Below are 23,092 nucleotides of genomic sequence, written 5' to 3'. Positions count from 1 at the left end.
GGTGTTGGAGAAGACTCGAGAGTCCCTTGGTTTGCAAGGAGATCAAACCAGTCGATCCTAAAGGAAATCAGTCCTGAATATTCATTGGAAGGACTGATGCTGAAGCTGAAACTCTAATACTTTGGCCGCTTGATGCAAAGAACTGACTCATTGGAAAAGATCCTGATGCTGGGAAAGATCGAAGTCGGGAGGAGAAAGGGACAACAGAGGATGGGATGGTTGGATGGCATTTCTGACTCTATTAACATGAGTTTGAGCAAGCTCCTGGAGTTGGTGATGGACAGGGAATTCTGGCATGCTGCCGTCTATGCAGTTGCAAAGAGTCAGACACACCTGAGTGACTGAACTGAACTCGACTGATGCTTGATTCATATGACATGTCACCTCTCTTCCCATTCTGTGGGTGGCTCCACAGTGAAAGGCCGCTGTAGGGCAGTGGGTACCTAGAAGGCGTAGGGTCTAAATCCTGGCCCTGCTGTTTACTATCCATTTGACCTGGGGCAAATTTCCAACCTTTCTGTGCTTCATTTCCTCACCTGTAAACAGGTAAGGGGATAATAGTACCCACCTCCAAAGACTGTTTGGAGGACTGAGTAGGTCCACATATAACATAAGAGTAAGTTTTCAATAAGTGTGTGTTTTACTAGGGCCTTCCTTGGTGGTCCAGCGGTTAAGACTCTGCTTCCCCACTGCAGTGGGCACCTGGTTGATCCCTGGTTGGGAAACCAAGACCTCATATGCCACACAGTGCAGCCAAAAACAAAAGAAAATAAGCAAACAAACAAACAAAATGTGTTTTACTAGAAAATCTTCTAGCAAAGAAAAGGAACAGCTTCATAGAGTGAAATCATTTCCAGGAAATTTTGTGTAAGCAAATAATGTTAAGTAACTCAGGGGAAAAAAAGTTTTACTGACCAATAAATTATTATGATCATTGTCCCTAATTGTTCTTATCAGATTTATTTTGGGGGCCTTATTTCATTCCATTGTCTTTCCTAGGAATAAGGAAAAACTGTTTTATTTTCATCTGGTAGGCACACTTCCCAAGCAGGTTCAGTGATGGAGACTGACTGTGGCGTTATTGGTGGAGAGGTGTTTGAGGTTCCTAGCTTCTGTTTCTTGCTCTTTGGCTTAGAACTTGAGGATTTATCTTTTGACCATTCAGTATGTTTCAGCCTTTTGGTTTTCTCTGCTTAACTTGCTTGTGCTTCCATCTCTCCTTTTGTAAAGAGTGATATTTAACATAGATTTCTAGGAGAATTAAGGACTTTTTAAAATGTTTCTATAAAGAGCACTGAGATATTTACAGGAAAAATGCTATGTGGACAAAGATGATATTGAGCTAGGATTCAGGACTTCTAGCAAATATGAAAAATGTATGAAATGAAACCCAGTTGTTAAGAAATACCTTTTTCAGTAACTGTTTCCCCAAATGTCCAGGAAGTAAAGGAATTGCAAAACCTTGTCTGTCAGTTCTGAAAAGGCCCTGAGAGATTATCTTGTTGAAATATCTCCTACTAGTGTATGTGTGAAGAGTTGCAACTATGGGGAATTATGAGTGTGCTTTCTTTAACTAATCTCATGGTCCAGTAATGTGAAGTGAAAGGTCACGTGGATGACTTACCTGTTGGTAAATTGTGCTTCTCCAACCAGATTTTCTAGGAAGAGGATAATAATCATAAACTCATAAGATGGGGTTATTGGATCTTCTGTATGGCATTGATATTGGATTGAAATAAAATTTTTCTTAACTTGGATTTTAGGATAAAGAAGGTGGTTTTATGGTAAGAGATTCCAGTCAACCAGGCATGTATACAGTCTCCCTTTATACAAAGTTTGGAGGGTAAGTAATCTCTCTCTTTTAATTCAGAATCTTTGAATACAGTTCTTATATAGTTTGCATGGATTCCTGAAAAATAAGCTGCTATTCAGAATTTAAAAATCTGAACTTGATTTCTAAAGTCTATGTGCGGTGCTGAGCTTAGTCGCTCAGTTGTGCCCGACTCTTTGTGACCCCATGGACTGTAGTTCACCAGGCTCCTCTGTCCATGGGGATTCTCCAGGCAAGAACACTGGGGTGGGTTGCCATGCCCTCCTCCAGGGGATCTTCCTGACCCAGGGATCAAACCAAGCTCTCCCACATTGCAGGCGGATTCTTTACTGTCTGAGCCACCAGGAAGCCGTAAAGTCTATAACATGTTTGTATTCATATCTAGTAATTTTCCTCATTTTCTATATATGTATTTGTTGAGAATGGCTATTGAAACCTTGGGACTTCCCAGGTGGCCCAGTAAAGAATACAACTGCCAATGCAAGAGACTTGGGTTTGATCTCTGAGTCTGGAAGATCCCCTGGAGTAGGAAATGACAACCCACTCCAGTGTTCTTACCTGGAAAATTTCATGGACAGAGGAACCTGACTGGCTACAGTCTACGGGGTCACAAAGAGTCAGACACCACTGAGGGACTGAGCACACACACAGAAATCTTAGCAGCATTCCACAGATAATTACTTTGTACTGTGCTAGGTGCTAAGGCTCCCACACTGAGCAAAGCACATACAGAACCAGCCCTCCAGTCGCCTGGTGGGAGCTTCTTTCAGAGAAGCAAACAGGCAGTGCTGGTATAGATGCGTGAGTGCTGGGCAGAGTGTATGTGTGGCAGGGTACGGGGGTACATAGCCCAGACACATCTGAGTTAGTCATTAATACTGCCTACTGACATCCAATCTAAGACCTGATGGGTGAGGCAGGTGGAGGTTGGAGGGAGGGGAACAAGTGTTTCTGACACAGGAAATTGCTGGACCCAGAAGTGAAGGAGCACTTGGTGAGCTGAGCAAAGCGTATTGTAACTAGATTGTAGAATGGGAGAGGTAGGGCAAGGGAGGAGAGGGGAACCTGAGAAGGAAATGTGAAGCCTGAGCTTTATCTTAACACCAGCAAGAGTTCTCTGAAAAGGACTTTCATCAGATGACTCCAGATCTGTGTTACAGAAAGATATCTGAAACAGAAGTTGTACATGTTTTATAAGTTCAGTTTATTCACTTTTAGAGGTCCTCTGAACATTTGTAACATCAATAGCAGGGACAAAAAGCAGTAGCCAGCTAATTGCTGTTTTAAGACTCTATTAGTAAAGAGTTGGTAGAAATTCTTTTCAACAGTCTCATGCAAGAGATCAATGATGTTATCAGTGACCACTTTAAATCTCATCTGCTAATTTGAAAGGTAAAACTAAGAAGAACATGGGGAAAAATAAAATTTGTGTTGGAGACTAGATGGGGCTATATGTAGGGACCCTGGTAGAAAATATTTTACAAGTGAAGTTATGTTATTCCAACTTAGTTCTGACACATTTGGATTTTTGTTACAGCGAGGGTTCCTCAGGTTTCAGGCATTACCATATAAAGGAAACAATGACATCTCCAAAGAAGTATTATCTGGCAGAAAAACATGCTTTTGGTTCAATTCCTGAGATTATTGAATATCATAAGCACAATGCAGCAGGTAAGTGAGCTGTTAAAACCTATTTCAAATATGGTTAGAATTCAAATATGGTTAGACATTGTGATGAGTTCTTCCTTGAGCAATTTTATATTGTAATTAGTTGTAGAATGTCATTGATTTAAAATGATTGCATATTAAGGAAATGATATATACAAAGAAAAATCAGAAATAATGACTAAAGAAGTACAGTCTTGACCTTTAAATGCAAGTTATTCTTGTAGGTGGCAAATGTTCACATTTTTGTGATTTATACCCTTGGTGCTGACAAACACTCTTTGCTTGACCAAACTTTAGGCTCTGGAACCATCTCCTAGGTCCATCAGTACATTTTCTTATAATGTCCAATTTTAGCAATAACCCTGCTATGTCAGTTTAACCAGAACCTCTTACCCTTGAGATCTGATATATATCTAAGTACCCTCAATATCTGATTAAGTTCCTCATCTCCAGTCATCCCCTGGGTGATTGTCAGGCATCCTGGCTTATCTTCAGCGAGAATAATCTTGTTGCAAGATTCCTGCTAGATTGGCTTAGCTAGAACCATCCCCACTCCTCCCTCCGCTGGTGTTTCTTGTAGTAATTTTCACCCACTGAACCCCACTCTTCTCCTTGGCTGTAAGCTTTCGCTTGCCCATGCTGTATTTGGAGTTGAGTCTGTCTCTCTCCCCTATTCTAAAATCCCATTGCTGTGGTCCCAATACCTGTCACAGTGGTGCTGAATGAAGCCTGCCGAACCATCTGTCTGTGACAGTGTCATTGAATTTTTTTTTTTCCCTTTAACAGTACCAGACTAAAATTCAACATATGTCTGTGTCAGAGTTGTCACAGAAGCCACCAGATGAACAGCTTGGGTTTAGGTCTGTGTTAGAGGCTTCTAGAGATTAGAGTAATAGTGTCCCAGACAAGTTTCCCATCTTCCTGAATCTCTGCTACACTTGCGACTGAATGGGAATAAACCAAACAGCAAAAACAAAACCAGAGGCCACAGTTTTGCCCATTGAGAGTCGGACACGACTGAGCGACTTCACTTCACTTCACTTCAACCCACTCCACCAGTCCAGCTCTAGGCAACCACTAGTCTACTTTCTCTCTCTACAGATTTGCCTGTTCTGGATTTTTCATGTAAATGGAATTATACAATATGTGGTCTATTGTGACTAACTTCTTTGAGTATAGTATGTCAGAGCCTCTATAAGTACTCTATTCCTTTTCGCTGATGAATAATCATCCATTGTGTGGATTTGTTTATCTGTTTGGTGTCATTCATTAGTTGATGGACATTCGGGTTGTCTCCACCTTTTGGCTGTTTTCAGTTATGCTGCTATGAACATATGTGTACAAGTTTTTGCCTGGGAACATGTTGCATTTTTCTTGGGTACTTACCTAAGAATGGATTTGCTAGATCATATAGCAACTCTGTGTTTAATATTGATGAACAAATTTCATATCAATTTATCCCCCAAAGAACTTTTTTAAATCTTTTATTCTATTCTTTTTCAGTGTTCGCATTCCCCCATTTCTATTTGTTCTTGTGTGAATTTTATTCTTCATCATTATCTCAGTTAATTCATTTCAGAAACATGTATTAAATGCCTGCTGCATACCAGTAGCTATGTCAGGCTGTAGGGAGACTATGGTGAACTAGATGTTATTAATCTCACCATCTGGTGGGAGAGACAGAGAAGTACATGAGAATATTAAATTACTATGAGATATGGTATACTAGAGAAAATACATTGTGCTACAAGGTATCTATAGGTGAAATACCTGGGATTTCTTATTTAGTACTTAAGCAACTTAAGTTAAAGGATTTAAGGTACATCTCTGATTTCCAGTAGCTGGTATTCCCAATCGTGAATGTTGTAGAGTCCAATTTTTTGTTTGTTTTTTTTTTTTTCTCTACTAAATGCTTTATTTTTTAAATTTATTTTTTAATTGAAGGATAATTGCTTTACAGAATTTTGTTGGTTTCTGCCAAACATCAGCATGAATCAGCCATAGGTATACATATGTCCCTTCCCTCTTGAACCTCCCTCCCATCTCCCTCTTTATAGAGTCCAGTTTTTATGCTGAGATTACAAATACAGAATTATGTCAGGTGAATCACTTTAATTTTTAGTAGACTACTGTAGTTCCATTTTATAATTCAAATCATACTGGGAAAGAACATGATACAATAATTGATACTAATTTTTGGAAACTAACTTTAAACATCCTTTAAAGTGTTTGCAAAGACAGTATGCTAGCATGGTGCCTGATAAACACTGCATTTAAAAAAATAATGTTGAATGAATAAAAACATATGTATATTTAAAAAATATGAAATTGTCAACTCAGTAGTGAAACCAAGTAGAACCCTGTGGGGCCTTCCTGGGTACAAAAACCCCTGTGTGTTTCCCATTTCTTGTTTGTTTAAAAAAAAAAAAGCCTCCCCTGAAATCCTAAGGACAGGCTCAAGCAGTTCATGATTAGAGTTACCGGATTCCTAGTTCCTCCTGAAAGTATATAGATAACAATCTGATGCATACCTTTGAGTTGCTCTGAAGAAACTAAGACCCCCATCCAGGTGCAGGAAGGTGACTGCCTGCTGACCACTAGCAGGTAGACCCCAGACTGGTTGGAACTAGAAGGCTGATGACTGAGATTCCTGAAACATCACGCTGTTACCTACCACCAGTCAGTAGAAGGTCCATGAACTAATCACTCATCAGATGATCCCCTCCCACAGCACTGTCTTTAAAACCCTTGTTGAAAGGCTTTTGGGGAGTTTGAGTCTTTTGAGTACAAGCCACACATTCTCCTTGCTCGGCCCTGCAATAAACCTTTATCTGCTCCGAACTCTGACATTTTGGTTTGTTTGGCCTCACTGTGCATCAGGCACACAGACTTGCTTTTGACAACGTAGGATCATCTTCCTTCCTTCCTTCCTTTACTTTTTGCCAGCATATAGCACAGGAGAAGGAAATGGCAACCCACTCCAGTGTTCTTGCCTGGAGGATCCCAGGAATGGGGGAGCCTGGTGGGCTGCCGTCTCTGGGGTTACACAGAGTCGGACCCTACTGAAGTGACTTAGCAGCAGCAGCACAGGGCTGTATGTACATACAGAAGATGAGCAGTAAGTGAATAAAGGAATGAATTTTGTGGTGAATTTCTAGTTTAGTGTTTTACTATGCGGAATGATTCAGAGTGAATTCAATTGCAATACTTTTCTTTGATTTCTAGGACTTGCCACAAGGCTGCGGTACCCAGTTAGCACAAAGGGGAAGAATGCACCAACTACTGCAGGATTCAGCTACGGTAACTCCTTTTGTAGTTGTGTGGGTAATTTTTCTTGTAAAGAACCCATTATCACAAGGCCAGTTTAGATGCGTAGGATTGTACATAGTGGAGCTGTCTTTATAGTCTGAAATGTTAGATGATTATATTTAATAGCTGTAGTAACCCTAAGTTTTCTGTTTTCATCATTATTCATTATTTGGCAAAAAAAAAAAAAAAAAAACCTGCCTGTTTGTGAAAAAGAAGCATTACCATGTTACTTCTAAATTATATCAAAGTCTTCCTGGTTCTCACCAGGCTTGGTTGGCTACTCACAGGAATGTAAAGATGGAGGTTAGTAGAAAAGAGATCCAACTTGATTGTCTTTGTGCTACTGGTGAAAGCCTTTCAAACAGGTTAAACTCTTTCCAACTTGATGGACTTGAAAAAAAAAAAAAAAAAACCTGAAGGAGAAGAATGGTAAAGGAGGAGGTATTTGTTTAAAAAAAAAAAAAAAAAAGAGCACCTTTAACTTTCAGGCTCCATTATTAGCTGATTATGCAGCATCTTCTTTCCTTCAGTTCACTCTGCTTTTATTGTGACAGCTGAGAATGGGTCCATCGTCCTAGAGAGTAGAAAGCCACCTTCTGTAGTTTACATGCAGGTTGCAAGTCTGCTCTCTGTTTTACCAGTGATAGTATTAATTGTATAATTTTTAGATTGACTTCGGTTATAGTTTGTTTCTCACTGATTTCTACTGTGTTCTCCTGCTTAAACTTTAACCACTTTCTCCTTCTGTCTCACAGAAAAATGGGAGATTAACCCTTCAGAGCTGACCTTTATGAGGGAGTTGGGGAGTGGACTGTTTGGAGTGGTGAGGCTCGGCAAGTGGCGAGCTCAGTACAAAGTAGCCATCAAAGCTATTCGGGAAGGTGCCATGTGTGAGGAAGACTTCATAGAAGAAGCTAAAGTGATGATGTAAGTTTCTGTGTTTTTTTCTGGTTCCCCTTTCTGTATTCAGAAGTGGCCCTTTGCCAGCTAACAGCCCTGGTGGTTTCTTTCTCTGCAGTAACTCTCTGTATGCTTAACTTCCCTCCCAGGAAACTGACACACCCGAAGTTAGTACAACTTTATGGTGTATGCACGCAGCAGAAACCCATTTACATTGTTACTGAGTTCATGGAGAGGGGATGCCTTCTGAATTTCCTCCGGCAGAGACAAGGCCATTTCAGTAGAGATATTCTGCTGAGCATGTGTCAAGATGTGTGTGAAGGGATGGAGTACCTGGAGAGAAACAGCTTCATCCACAGAGACCTGGTAATCATGCCACCTGCTTCCCTGTCCCTGGCCAAATTCCTTTGTAATCTGGGTCAGCAGTTCAGTTCAGTTCAGTTCAGTCGCTCAGTCGTGCCTGACCCTTTGTGACCCCATGGACTGTAGCATGCCAGGCTTCCCTGTCCATCATCAATTCCTGGAGCTTGCTCAAACTCATGTCCATCGAGTCTGTGATGCCATCCAACCATCTCATCCCCTGTCGTCCCCTTCTCCTCCCGCCTTCAATCTCTCCCCAGCATCAGGGTCTTTTCCAATGAGTCAGTTCTTCGCATCAGGTGGCCAAAGTATTGGAGTTTCAGCTTCAACATAAGTCCTTCCAATGAATATTCAGGACTGATTTCCTTTAGGATTGACTGGTTGGATCTCCTTGCAGTCCAAGGGACTCTCAAGAGTCTTCTCCAACACGACAATTCAAAAGCATCATTTCTTTGGTGCTTAGCTTTTTTATGGTCCAACTCTGACATCAATACATGACTACTGGAAAAACAATAGCTTTGACTAGTCTACTGGAAAAACCATAGCTTTGTCAGCAGACAAGCAATGATTTATTCATACCCAAGTTTTGTTCTCAACAGTATTTCCCCATTATTTTTAAATGTGATAAATTTAACTTGCCCGATAGTTTTAACAGAAAGATCTTATTAAATCTAATACATGTAGTATATATAGTTACAGTGGTCTTATTTCCAAGTTAATAACCCTCCATTGATATTTGATCTTCACAAGAATCTCATGAGGTAGCCAGTGATAACAGATTTTCTGAGCACCGTTGTCTTATATAGGGAAATTAGCATCAGAGAAGTGAGATAATTTGCATATGGTGATAAATGGGTAAGTTAAGGGTTGACTCATCTTTTGACTTAATACTAAGGTCTTTTCTAGACTAGAAGCAGAAACTATTATATAACAAAAATCCTTCGGTTCATTTTCTTCATTGGGAAGAGATGGAGGGCCATGTTAATAACTCCAGAAAATATCAGTAATCTTTTACTGGTTCTAAATTATTATGATAGAGACACTTCTTGATTTTCCTCTGTCTTATTCTGTCTCCCTTTCTCCTCCATTCTTTTTTCTTTCTCTTTTTCTTCTCTGCCTATTATTGCCCAGTGTGTCTATTTTCAGTATGTTGGTAGAACTGTTAGTTCCTGTTAAAGTAGTACTTTGGCCACCTCATGCGAAGAGTTGACTCATTGGAAAAGACTCTGATGCTGGGAGGGATTGAGGGCAGGAGGAGAAGGGGACGACAGAGGATGAGATGGCTGGATGGCATCACCAATTCATTGGACGTGAGTTTGGATGAACTCCGGGAGTTGGTGATGGACAGAGAGGCCTGGTGTGCTGCAATTCATGGGGTCGCAAAGAGTCAGACACGACTGAGCGACTGAACTGAAACTGAAAGTATACAACACTCTATTATTAACTGTAGTAATCATGCTATGTCTTAGATACTCAGAACTTATAACTGAAAGTTTGTACCCTTTGACCAACATCTCTTATTTCCCCTATCCCCTAACCCCTGGCAGTCACCAGTATACTCTCTCTTTATAAAAGTTCTGTTCTTTTTAACCCCCGCTTAGACTCCATGGGTAAGTGATACCATACAGTGTTCGTCTTTCTCTGACTGACCTTTTTCACTTGACATAGTTTATTCCAGATTCATCCACGTTGTTGCAACTGATGGGATTTCCTTCTTTTTTATGGTTGAATAATGTTCCATTCTGCATGCCTGTGTGTGTATATTTATATACATGTGTGTATATATATATATATATAAAAGCAGAGACATTACTTTGCCGACTAAGGTCTGTCTAGTCAAGGCTATGGTTTTTCCAGTAGTCATGTATGGATGTGAGAGTTGGACTGTGAAGAAGGCTGAGCGCCAAAGAATTGATGCTTTTGAACTGTGGTGTTGGAGAAGACTCTTGAGAGTCCCTTGGACTGCAAGGAGATCCAACCTGTCCATTCTGAAGGAGATCAACCCTGGGATTTCTTTGGAAGAAATGATGCTAAAGCTGAAGCTCCAGTACTTTGGCCACCTCATGCGAAGAGTTGACTCATTGGAAAAGACTTTGATGCTGGGAGGGATTGGGGGCAGGAGGAGAAGGGGACGACCGAGGATGAGATGGCTGGATGGCATCACTGACTCGATGGACGTGAGTCTGAGTGAACTCCAGGAGTTGGTGATGGACAGGGAGGCTTGGTGCTGCGATTCTTGGGGTCGCAAAGAGTTGGACACGACTGAGCAACTGAACTGAACTGAACTGATGCTTGTATATATGTACACACAGGTGTACACACACACACACACTACACATGCATGCAGAATGGATGTATATATACATACACACACATACACACACACACATACACACACACACCCCACATTGTCTTTATTCATTCACCCACTGATGGACACTTACATTGTTACCATATCTTGACTGTTGTGAATAGTGTTGCTATGTATACGGGAGTGCAGATATTCCTTTAAGACACTAATTTTGTTTCCTTTGGATATGTACTCATAAGTGGGATTGCTGGTTCATATGGTCGTTCTATTTTTAATGTCTTGAGGAACCTCCATACTGCTTTCCGTAGTGGCTGTACCAATTTGCATTTCCACCAACAGCATACAAATATTCCTCTTTTTCTGCCTTTTATATTTCTTGCTAGTGTTTGTAATCTTGTGTTTTTGTTGGAGTAATTCTAATAGGTGTGAAGTGATATCTCATTGTAGTTTTGCTTGCATTCCCCTGATGGTTTGTGGTGTCGAGCCCCTTTTCGTATATATACTGACCATTTGTGTATCTTGTTTTTTGTTTGCTGTGCCTTGTGGCATGCAGGATATTAGTTCCCTGACCAGGGATTGAATCCGTGCTCCCTGCAGTGGAAGTGCAGAGTCCTAACCAGCGGACCACCAGGGAATTCCCTGTGTGTCTTTTTTGATGAAGTATGTATTCTGTCCTTTGCCCATTTTTCAGTCAAATATTTGCTTTTTTTTTGGCTATTGAGTTGAATGAGTTCCTTATTTATTTTAGATATTAACGCTTTATCAGAATGGTTTACAAACATTTTTTCCCATTCTGTGGTTTGCCTTTTCATTCTGTTGATTGTTTCCTTTGCTGTGAAAAAACTTCTCATTTTGGTGTAGCCCTAGTTAGTTTATTTGTGCTTTTGTTGCCCATGCTTTCGTGTCATATCCAAAAGTTAATTTTGTGTATGGTGTAAGGTTAGGGTCCAAGTTCATTATTTTGCATATGGATATTTGAATTTCCCAGCACCATTTATGGGAGAGATTATCCTTTCCCTATTGTGTGTTCTTGGTGCCCATGTTAAAGATTATTTAACCATACATGCGTGGGTTTAGTTCCAGTTTCTCTGTTTCTGTTCCGTTGGCCTATGTTTCTCTTTTTGTGCCTGTACCATACTGTTTTGATTACTATATTTCTGTAATCTGGTTCAAAATCAGGAAGTGTGATGCCTCCAGCTTTATTATTTTTCAAGATTCTTCTGGCTAGTCAAGATCTTTTGTAGTTCCATATGGATTTTAGGATTATTTTTTATATTCTATGAAAAATGCAGTAGAATGTTGATAGGGTTGCATTTCATCCATAGATAATTTTAGGTAGTATGGACATTTTGTCAGTATTAATTCTTCCACTCTGTGAACACGGGCCATCTTGCCACTTAATTGTGTCTTCTTCAGTTTCTTTCATCAGTCTTATAGTTGTCAATGTACAGGTCTTTCACCCCCTTGGTTAAATTTATTCCTACATATGTTAATGTTTTTTGTACTATTGAAATTCACTTGGTTTCTTAATTTCTCTCAGTTCATTGTTAGTGTATAGAAACAAAACTGATTTTTCTGTTTATTTTGTATCCAACTTTACTGAATTCTTTTATTTTCTTAACAGTTTTTTAGTGGAGTCTTTATAGTTTTCTATATATAAGATCATGTCATCTGCAAACAGCAACAGTCTTACTTTTCTATTCTAGTTTGGATGCCTTTTATTTTCTTTTCTCATCTTGTTCTGGCTAGGACTCCCAAGTACTGTGTTGAAAAGAAGTGACAAGAGTGGGCATCCTTGTCTTGTTCTGGATCTTGAAGAAAATGCTTTTAGCTTTTCACCATTGAGTATGTGGTTAGCTGTGAGCTTGTAATATATGTTTTTATTATGTTGAAGTATATTACTTCTATTAAGTACATTACTTCTAATTTGTTGAGAGTTTTTAATCATGAAATCAAGGGATGTTCAGTTTTGTCAAATGCTTTTTCTGTGTCTATTGAGATAATCATTTTTATCCTTCCTTCTGTTAGTGTGGTTCCTCGCAGTTTTTGATTTGCATGTATTGAACTATTCTTGTATCTCAGGATTAAATACCAATGATCATAGCATGTGATCATTTTAAATGTGCTGTTGAATTCTGTTTGCTAATATTTTGTTGAGGATCTTTATATCTGTGTTCATCAGGGATATTGGCCTATAATTTTATTTTCTTGTGTCCTTATCCTGCTTTGGTGTTAGGGTAATGTCAACCTTATTAAATAGGATTGGAAGTGTACCTTTTAAAAAATTTTTGGAAGAGCTAGAGAACTCAAATTTGATGTTAAGTCTTCTTTAAATGTTTGATAGAATTCACCAGTGCAATCATTTAGCCCTGGACTTTTCTTTCACAAAACTTAAAAAATTTATTTATTTTGGCTATGCTGGTCTTCATTGCTACCCATGGCCTTCTGTAACTGTGGTGACTAGAGGGTCTGTTCTAGTTCCAGTGCATGGGCTTCTCATTGCCGTGGTTTCTGTTGTTGCAGAGCGTGGGCTTTAGGGCACGCAGGCTTTAGTAGTTGCTGTGCAGGGGCTTTAGAGCACAGACTCGGCACATGTGGCACATGGGCTCCGCTGCTTATGGCGTGTGGGATCTTCTCGGACCAGGGATTGAACCCACGCCCCCTGCATTGGCAGGCGGATTCCCAGTCACTGGACAAAACTTTTAAAGACTACATTTTATGATAGGGGCAAAGGACTTTTCAAACTTGAAGATGTGAAAAGGCGGTGGGGTGGGGTGGGGGTTAGGGGGCTTTCCTGGTTAAGAATCTGTCTTGTGGTACAATCGACACTGGTTTGATCCTTGGTCCTGGAAGATCCCACATATTGCAGAGTAACTAAGCTTGAGTGCTGCAACTACTGAGCCCATGCTCTGGAGCTTGCGAGTTGTAACTATTGAGCCCAAGAGCCCTGGAGTCTCAGAGTCCCGCAACAGAAGCCACTGCAATAGGAAGCCTGTGCACCACCAACTAGAGAGTACTCTCCACTTGCTGCAACTAGAGAAAACCCATGCACAGCAACGAAGACCCAGTGCAGCCAATAAATGAATAAATAAAAAATGTTAAAGGCAGATGTGATCTGTGTAGCATTAAATTGTTATTATTATGTGCGGTGATGATAAAGAACATCTCTTTGTCATATTGAAACTTGTGAACTTAGCACCTTCCTCTTTCTTACACTTGTAAAACTGATGGAAATCTGTAGTCTCCGTGGGTATGACAGAGTACACCTCTTTATACACACACCTTGGTGAAGGCAATTCTGATACGTTTGTGCCTGTGATACTGACATCAGTAGGGTATGTTTTTGTCATCCCTTAAGGAAGATTTTGATGGTCTGTCTCCTGGGGGAGGAGTCCTGGTGACCATCATGTAAAGGCACTGTAGGGTATCTTTACAGGAAGATGGAGATAACCCAGAGAATGGGCATTAAGTAATACTTTTAAAGAAACATTTAAAACACATTCAACAGGAAATAACCTCATTCTGAAGCATCAGGAAGAAAAATACATTTTTACCCTATGGCTTTAGCATTTTAAGTGATTGTCATCATGTCCTCCCTCTGAGAGATACTATGTGTTATTCCAGACTATTTTCTTGAACCTTGTAACCTTAAAGAGTGGGCAAGAAAATTTAAATAATCTAGAATTGTATTTGTCATAAGTGAAAAAGCAAAGTATATTATGCAGGGCTGTTCTTTTGACTGTTTGGGGTAGGGAAGACCAATCATTGAGCAAAACCACTGGGTGAAAGATTTTTCACCCATCACTGTGGTGGTTTTGTGTTATATAGCTCACCTAGTAAGAACCTGAATTAAGGACCTTAAGAGGTGTTGTGACTATCGATAAGAAAATCAGGTAATTTAATAAGAATAGCAAAAAGCTGGTTGACCCTTCTGTTAGTCATTAGTGGCGACAGTTGGCAAAGATTATGTAATAGTGCCTTGTTTGCACATGAGACTTTTGACCTGTCTTTCTATCCATTCTTTCACATATATGTTGAAGACATTTCCATAGGGGTAAAAAAAATTTCATATAAGACACCTCTGCAAATGTTGACTGGCTTACAGTAAATTTAATATACACAGAGCTTATATTTTTCTATTTTTATTGAACTTTTACACTAATATACCATTTTAATGTTGTTTTCCAGGCTGCCAGAAATTGTCTAGTAAATGAGGCAGGAATTGTGAAAGTGTCTGATTTCGGAATGGCTAGGTAAGTCTGCGTATATGTGACCATTTTCTCTAAATTTGGGGTGAAATTAAGGCTGTGGCCTTTCCCTTTAAAGTACTTGACTTTTTCTTTGCAGTTTGTGTCAACTTCTTCCTCTAAAGCCTATTTAAGAACTCTTTTGAAATATCTTTTGCTCCATTAGCAAAACATTAGAAGTATGCATCATTTTTGTACAGATCGATTTTTCTGCTTCTTAGTATTTTTGATATAAGGTTAGAAAATAAATTAGATAATCTATATTGTAAAAAAATTATTTGCTGAATTTGTCTAAATTGTTAGCTTTGATTTCTTTCTCAGGTAAACTGTTGAGAAATTATGATTACTTAGTGCTTCATTTGGAGAAGGCAATGGCAAACCACTCTAGTACTCTTGCCTGGAAAATCTCATGGAATTTCCCTGGTAGGCTGCAGTCCATGGGGTCGCTAAGAATCGGACACGACTGAGCAACTTCACTTTCACTTTTCACTTTCCTGCATTGGAGAAGGAAATGGCAACCCAATCCAGTGTTCTTGCCTGGAGAATCCCAGGGACAGGGGAGCGTGGTGGGCTGCCATCTATGGGGTCGCACAGAGTCAAACACGACTGAAGCGACTTAGCAGCAGCAGCAGCAGTACTTCATTATGTGGCTTTAGTTGATATTCACATTAGTTCATAAAATTGATAAGCATGGAAATATTCTGTACTGATAAAGCAAAAAGGAAATCCTGTTAGCCATCCTGAGATAAAGATTAATGTATTAATAACAGTACTGTATACATTGTGTTAATCATTGTTAACCATTCTCTCCACTAGGTGGTAGTATAGCCTGTTAAATATACAGCTTTCTTTTCTCCCTGGTGAGGATTAAATTTCTAGAATCTTTTGTTTTGATAGAAATGTGTTTGGGGTACAGTTTTTAGAATAACCAAATCGGTAGTGTTTTTATTCTCCTAATTTTTAAAATTTTAGTAGTGTGTTATAAAAGACCTTTAAAAAGTATTTCATTTGTCCTTTCTTTCCCTCCTTCCTTCTTTTCATTCATTCATCTGTACGTGTGTGAGTCCTAAGTCACTTCAGTCCTGTCCGACTCTTTGCGACCCTGTGGACTGGAGCCTTCCAAGCTCCTCTGTCCATGGAATTCTCCAGGCATCTGTACCTCCATCCATAAAAAAATTAGGTGCCTGTGCTGCGCTAGGCACAACATTAGAGATTGAAGCCTAGCAGAGGCTAAGACATTCGAGTCCCTGCCCATGTGCAGCTTTAATTCAGGAGGAGAGAGAAGCATAAGACCTCAGAAGCACTAAGAGGGGGAAACAACAGAGTGAGGTACCAGCACGGGGGTTCGCAAATATCAGCCTCCGGGCCACATCTGACCTGACACCTCTGTTTGTACAACCTGAGCCACCCACGGTGTTCACATTTTTTAATGGTCTGAAGAAAACTTAAAAAAATGTTATGACATGTGAAAATGATCTGAAAGTCCAATATCAGTGTCCATAAATATGATATTATTAGGACATAGACTCGTCTGACTGCTTTCTCTCGACAAAGGCCTGCAAACCTGAAATATTCATGATCTGGCCTTTTACAGAAAACATTCGCCAACCCTTGTGATAGTGATAAGCTGGGGTTCGTGGGGTGGTGGGTGCTGAGTGATGTGTGGGGTGGGGTGATGGTTACTTTTTTAGGTCTGTTGCTCTGGAAGGCTCTTTGAGACCAGGATATTTGGAAAGGGACTCAAAAGGTAGGCAGTAGTCAATTAGGTGAAAAATCTGACTGTAAAATAATCCAGGTGGTAAGAAACAGCGAGTGCAAAAATTTGAAATTAGGGATGAGTTTGGCCTGCTCAGGAGTCAAAAGAGGGTCAGGGTGGTTGGCCCACGGCCAGCGTGAGGAACGGTTATAAAGCAGGCAAAGCCAGGTCATACAGCCAGGTCTCTCTCCTAAGGAAATTCAAGCCAAGGGAGGTTTGAAAGCCATTACTGTCAGAAATGGGACCAGAACTGCCGACTCTCAGGAAGTAATGACCCAGTGCTCTTTGTTTTCATTCTGTGAAGACATTCTGTATCTGCCAGGAAGATCTCCAATTTCATGCTTGATTTTCGTATATGTCAGTCTTTCAGAAAAACCTGTGCTTTTGCATCAGTCCCTCTAAAACAGTGGTCCCCAACCTTTTTGGCACCAGGGACTACTTTCATGAAAGGAAATTTTCCCATGGACCCGGGGTGGGGGATGGTTTCAGGATGATTCAAGCACATTATATTTATTGTGCATTTTATTTCTATTAGTATTACATCAATTCCAGCTCAGATCATCAGGCATTAGATCTTAGAGGTTGGGAATCCCTGCTTCTAAAACACTCATTCCACACTCAACTCAAACTCTGCTGACAGGCACCCATGGTGGCATTGTCACCATCTTTGTCTATACAGCAAGGGAAGTTTGTGCAAGTATTTGAATTTTCCCATGGAGCTTGTATAAGTTAACTTCATATGTCCCTGTACTACATAAACACCTTCCTCTTGCAAATACATACTGAACACATTATAAAAAGGGCTGAAGAACCCAGGTTTACCATCCCAATTAAGGATCCTCCCCAGGGGTAACTGGTGTTACCAGCTTGTGTGTGTCTTCCCGGAAGGACATAAGTGTACTCCCACAGAAGAATTACATGCTATTGTTTTGAGTGTGTATGTATAGAGGAGGGATGTTGTGGTATATACACCACAGTGTACAGACATCATTTTGCTCTTCTTATTTGCTATAGTTTTAAGTGGTGCTCTGTGGAATCATGGGGGCAAAAGCACATGTTCCAGGCTCTTTGCACCACTTCCTTAGAGCAGCTCTGCTTTAGATGTTTTATAAATGCAGCCTTTGGGTAGAACTTGGTTTATAGGACAAAATTGCTTATTTAAAAAAAAGGTTGCAAGCTTTTATTGTGTGCTGCCTCCACTGCCTTATAAAAAAGAAAAACATAAAAGTGAAAGTGCAGATAGAATGTTACAGCGTTTCCATCTCAAGCACCCAGAGGAAGACAACAATCGCAGAGGCGTGGCTGCAGAGGCAAGCAGCTTCAACCGGATGCTTGTTGGACTTCAATCAACTGTGTTTTGATTCTGGGGTGGGTGGCGGGGGTGGGGGTAAGGGGGTATTAAAGAACCTGTCCAAAATAGAGATCATAACTCACTGTCTTACCCCAGGTATGTCCTGGATGATCAGTACACGAGTTCTTCTGGTGCTAAATTTCCTGTGAAGTGGTGTCCACCTGAGGTGTTTAATTACAGCCGCTTTAGCAGCAAATCAGATGTCTGGTCATTTGGTAAGACTCGAGCTCCACTTCCCCTCAACTCTGCCCTAAAGAGGAAGTGGGTGCATTGTTTGGCAATCCTTCTCGTCTTCCAGGTGTCTTAATGTGGGAAGTATTCACTGAAGGCAGAATGCCCTTTGAGAAAAACACCAACTATGAAGTGGTAACCATGGTTACCCGCGGCCACCGACTGCACCAGCCAAAGTTGGCCTCCAGATATGTATACGAGGTGATGCTGAGATGTTGGCAGGAGGTATTACATTTTTGGGGTGCTTTCTTCCTCAGTCTCTAAAGCATTCAGGGATCTGGGCTTGGTAGATTTTAATTTAATGTGTGGTCATTATAGCCTAGTGCATGCTTTACATGATTTCAGACTCTTAAGTAGGAAGCTGCTCTTCTCAACTCGGTCTGAGTAACAGGAAGAAGATGTGAAGATGAGGAAAACACTAATAATAAGATAGTCAATTCAGGCTGCCCCTTCCCTCCCAAGTGGGCATCCTGCCGTGGTTGCCTGAGTTGGGGACTCTGGGAACAAACCTGGAGAAGTAGCTCTTCTTTCAGTGGCCCTCTTGTGTTATGGAAATATATACTCTTTCACCAGAGAGGATTTCTTTCTCCAAGCCTCAAATTCCTCAGGTCTCTTTACTCGTAGTCTTTGGAAGCTTTCCTTCTCCATGTGTTGAAATGTTACCTCATAGAAGAGACTGGCTTCCCTGGTGGCTCAGTGGTGAAGAATCTCCCTGCTAATGCAGGAGACGTGGGTTTGATCCCTGGGTCGGGAAGATCCCTTGGAGAAGGAGATGAGAACCCACTCTAGTGTTCTTGCCTGAAGAATCCCATGGAGAGAAGCCTGGCAGGCTCCAGTCCATGGGGTCACAAGAGTCGGACCTGACTGACAGTTAAACAACAACGACAGAGATTAGACACGAAAGTGACTTTTGGAAGAAAGTCGCTTCAGTCGTGTCCGACTCTGTGCGACCCCATAGACAGCAGCCCACCAGGCTCCCCCGTCCCTGGGATGCTCCAGGCAAGAACACTGGAGTGGGTTGCCATTTCCTCCTCCAATGCATGAAAGTGAAAAGTGAAAGTGAAGTCGCTCAGTCGTGTCTGACTCCTAGCGACCCCATGGACGGCAGCCTACCAGGCTCCTCCATCCATGGGATTTTCCAGGCAAGAGTGCTGGAGTGGGGTGCCATTGCCTTCTCCAACACTAACATTAGTTCACAAGTATTACGTGATAGGCACTGTGCTAAGTGCTTTCGGTTAGTCCTCAAAGTAACCCTGTGAAGTTTGGATACATTGACCACGGTGTGGATGGGGATACCATGTTAATGCCTGCCCAAGGCCACTTTGCCGTAGAGAAACAGAGTCCTGTCCAACTCCAAAGCCCATGCCCTCAGTCACTTGCTATCATTTGCCTCCTAAGAGCATTGATTGGGATGGGAAGAGGCCTTCTGGCCAAGAAGTGGCGCTGGCCGGGAGGGGATAGTGTGAGCAAAGATCGGGTGGTGGCACTGGACGTAGTGTGTGTACACAAGTGTGGAGACTGTTCTGCTTGAGCATAGAGCCCAGGTGAGGGTTTTGTGGGAAATAAAATGGTAGCAAGGCCATGGGGGTGGGACAGGTCACAGAGGGCGCTGCAGGGTAGCAGGACTTGATTTTACAGGTAGTTGGGATCTCTACTAGGTTCTTGAGTTGGATGCAAAAGCTGTGGGGCAGAAAGATTAGTGTAGCAGCAACACACGCAGGATCAGTGAGACCTGATGGAGAGGTATGTGTGCTCCGGTCCGGAAGCAAAGAGTCCCTCACTCTGGTACGCTGTGCCGTCTGAGTTTGAGCAGTGAAAACTCATTTTGGGGATGAGTTCTGGAACCCACAGCTTCTCTTTGATTTTGAATTCTAGAAACCGGAGGGAAGGCCTTCCTTTGAAGATTTGCTGCGCACGATAGATGAGCTAGTCGAATGTGGAGAAGCTTTTGGAAGATGAGTGGCGCTGTGACCGACGGCTTTCAGATTCCAAAGCACGAGGATGAAATGGCACTTTGTGGCAGACTCTTAATTTATTTAGCACTTGGACGGGTAGATTGTTTTACTTATAAAGTGGAAACACCTGACGCATTTGCTTCATGACCAGCCGTAGCTCTGTGACTGAATCTTCTGGATTAATGGAAATGCTGGCTTAGACAAAGTGGTTAAAAGCACCCACTTTTATTCATTCCACAAGGGCTAGAGTGCCCACTGTGGGCCAGGCACTGTACCCAGGCCCCCAGAGTCAGTCCATTTCTGGGGTGTACAAGGGGTCATGTCCGCTGGTATCAGTGGAAGGCCAGGGTAATTGGGAGGAGGAAGGGCGTCAGAGCTGCAGTCCAGCCACCCATCTGCCCCGTGATTTCTCAAAAATCTGGGCCAGGGTGTTGTCTAGAATGTGGGTTCTGGATGGATCAGTACCCATCTTAGGTTTTGAAACATCTGTTTTCAAGATTGCCATTAGTATCTCATTAAAACATATTTGTATGCTGTACATATTATAAATATATATAATATATAAAGTTATATATTTATAAGAAATGAGTTGTCTTTTTTTAATTTAATTTTTATTGGGATATAGCTGATTTCATGAGTTGTCGTTTAATTGAAACATTTAATGCTGTAATACATGAGCCAACCTTCTTAGGACATGGATTGTCTTAATTCCTTTTTCCCCAGGGATAAAACATTCCCTACTGAAGAGGAATGTCTGGACCCTTCTATTGCTTGTGCCCGCTCCTTACTTGAGTAGCCATGTTTGGGGTGCCTGTCCAGTTTAAGCCCCCAGCAGGGTTTGTGTTGGGCTAAGTGGTCCTGTCCATGGTATCCACAGCTAATTAAAGTTGGATGGAAAATTGAACTGGGTTTCCCTGATGGCTCAGATGGTAAAGAATCTGCCTGCAATGCAGGAGACCTGGGTTCGATCCCTGGGTTGGGAAGATCCCCTGGAGAAGGAGACGGCAACCCACTCCAGTATTCTTGCCTGGAGAATTCCATGGACAGAGGGCCCTGGAGGGCTGTTGTCCTTGGGATCACAAAGAGTTGAAAGGTCCTGTCCATGATATCCACAGCTAATTGCAGTTGTATGGCGAATTGAACTCAGCCATTCAGTTAGTCTCTGTGTCTGAAACTCTGTCCCTGGACATAAATGCTGTGAGTGGAGGTGTACTCTGGAGCAGAAGGATCAGTGATGATCAGCACAATGCCTGTCCCCACTGCCTGCAAGATGCAGGAGCAAGCCAAGTTCTGGCAGAATCCAGGAAACAGCCAGGAATAATGGAGAGCATGGTGTACCAAGCTGTCTCCCAGATGGTTTTCAGGAGGCCTGCTTGGACTTGAGTTCCTGTGTCAGAGAAATTTTCTATTATAGCTTCATAGTAGACCCTGTGATTGAGGTTATTTGAGTGGGTTTCTGCCCCTTATAATTTCTGACCAAGATACCATCTGAATTAGAACCTCATTTCTTCATGAGCCCAGGGAAAAGAAACACAGTCTCTATCATGAAAGCAAAGGCTATGTATTGCTCTACACAGGATTGTTGGTTTTGAAGCCACAGAAAGCCCAGGAGGACACAGGGGCTTTCTTTAGGAATTCATCTGCTCCAGGGACCCTGGTCTTGACCCTGTTCTGTGCAGCACTGTGTGAACACTCCTTATGTAGCATTCACACAGTAGTTCTTATGTGAAGAAGCTACTCAATGCCCGGCAGCGAGTTGTCTTGACCAGCAACATCCTATAGAACCTCCCCCAGGAATAGCTGCAGAGGCTAAACCACCGTGTTGCCAAAGAAACAGCTCACAGGAGGGCAATGCTGGGTTCAGGAGTATACCTCTCTGGTTCCCTAAGCAAGTAACAGGTCAGAAGATGAGCCCATGGCCTCAGAATAGCACAAATACTGTTCCCTAGCTACCTGTTTCCTCTAGGACTCTCTGTTGATCTTGGGACATCAAAAAGGCACCTCTGTGGTTCGTATGTTTGAAGCACTAAAATGTCTTACTCATTTATGCAGGGCCCAAAGAAACCTGTGTACTGCAAGACTCGGGTTTCAAAGGATTTATTATGGCTCTTGCTTCCAAGAACAAGCTGAGGCCTCCATGTTTAATTTTTTTTTTTTTCAAACTACACACTCAAGACCCACTTCCTTTACCATCCTGCAAGTCTCATGAACAAGGGTGGGGCTGCTTCTATCACATGCCAGCTTGTAGGGCACATGCCAGCTTGTTGGGACCCAGACAGCATGTCTTCTACATGTGACTTCTCATTTCCCTGTTTGAGGATCTAGAGGCAAGAGCAGGCAAAGTCAAGGTGAGTGACCCATCTACCCTCTTTTGTTGACGGCACTGACTTGAATACTGCAGCGGTGGTACTGTGTGCTATGTGTGCTAAGTCACTCAGTCGTGTCTGACTCTGCAACCCCATGGACTGTAGCCTGCCAGGCTCCTCTGTTCATAGGGATCCTCCAGGCAAGAATACTGGAGTGGGTTGCCATGCCCTCCTCCAGGAGATCTTCCCGACCCAGGGATCAAACCCAGCTCTCTCAGTGGTACTGCTGCTGCTGCTGCTGCTAAGTCGCTTCAGTTGTGTCCAACTCTGTACGACCCCATAGATGGCAGCCCATCAGGCTCCCCCGTCCCTGGGATTTTCCAGGCAAGAACACTGGAGTGGGTTGCCATTTCCTTCTCCAGTGCAGGAAAGTGAAAAGTGAAAGTGAAGTTCCTCAGTCGTGTCCGACTCTTCGCAACCCCATGGACTGCAGCCCACCAGGCTCCTCCATCCGTGGGATTTTCCAGGCAAGAGTACTGGAGTGGAGTGCCATTACCTTCTCCACGCAGTGGTGCTAGAACCATTTAACTGAAAAAGTGCTTAAATGGTTAAAAAAAATTATACATGTTGTATGTAGGGAAAAACAAGACGTTTGAAGGAACACAAGCTGTGGCTGGCTTCTCTGAGCAGCACCTTCATATGACCCTGGAGAATCATCTTTCCAGTCTGTTCAGTTCAGCTGCCTTCCATCCTTCCCTGTTCCCTACCTAATGGAAAAAAATAAAACATTTGTCCTGAGCCTTGCCACAGTCTGTTTCTTGCCTTCCTCCTCATCTTCCTGTTTAACCGTACCCCCATCACAACAAC

At 41.9% G+C, this 23,092-nt stretch overlaps 2 protein-coding genes across 13 annotated transcripts in view; both read left to right on the top strand.

Annotated features, from left to right (window-relative positions):
• TEC (tec protein tyrosine kinase) overlaps nucleotides 1-20,504 on the top strand; it is a 158,245-nt gene extending 137,741 nt beyond the window's left edge. For 8 of the 9 annotated variants that reach the window (XM_027970981.2, XM_042251381.1, XM_060417079.1 and 5 more), the window contains 9 exons: nucleotides 1,764-1,843; nucleotides 3,369-3,502; nucleotides 6,725-6,799; nucleotides 7,564-7,735; nucleotides 7,858-8,074; nucleotides 14,568-14,632; nucleotides 17,830-17,948; nucleotides 18,032-18,189; nucleotides 19,840-20,504. In XM_027970981.2, coding sequence (XP_027826782.2) covers nucleotides 1,764-1,843; nucleotides 3,369-3,502; nucleotides 6,725-6,799; nucleotides 7,564-7,735; nucleotides 7,858-8,074; nucleotides 14,568-14,632; nucleotides 17,830-17,948; nucleotides 18,032-18,189; nucleotides 19,840-19,923 — 1,104 coding nt within the window. In that variant the 3' untranslated portion in view covers nucleotides 19,924-20,504. The remainder of the gene's footprint in view (nucleotides 1-1,763; nucleotides 1,844-3,368; nucleotides 3,503-6,724; nucleotides 6,800-7,563; nucleotides 7,736-7,857; nucleotides 8,075-14,567; nucleotides 14,633-17,829; nucleotides 17,949-18,031; nucleotides 18,190-19,839) is intronic. The other variant, XM_042251380.2, reaches the window with a different exon arrangement.
• A 1,654-nt stretch (nucleotides 20,505-22,158) lies between these two features.
• TXK (TXK tyrosine kinase) overlaps nucleotides 22,159-23,092 on the top strand; it is a 63,443-nt gene continuing 62,509 nt past the window's right edge. For all 4 annotated transcript variants that reach the window (XM_060417083.1, XM_060417084.1, XM_042251387.1 and 1 more), the window contains exon 1: nucleotides 22,159-22,267. The gene's annotated coding sequence lies outside the window, so the exon portion shown is untranslated. The remainder of the gene's footprint in view (nucleotides 22,268-23,092) is intronic.

This window comes from Ovis aries, chromosome 6, assembly GCF_016772045.2.
Source record: "Ovis aries strain OAR_USU_Benz2616 breed Rambouillet chromosome 6, ARS-UI_Ramb_v3.0, whole genome shotgun sequence".
Lineage (NCBI taxonomy): Eukaryota > Metazoa > Chordata > Mammalia > Artiodactyla > Bovidae > Ovis > Ovis aries.
The sequence above is the reverse complement of the archived record's forward strand: the minus strand, read 5'-3'. Positions and strand labels throughout refer to the sequence as shown.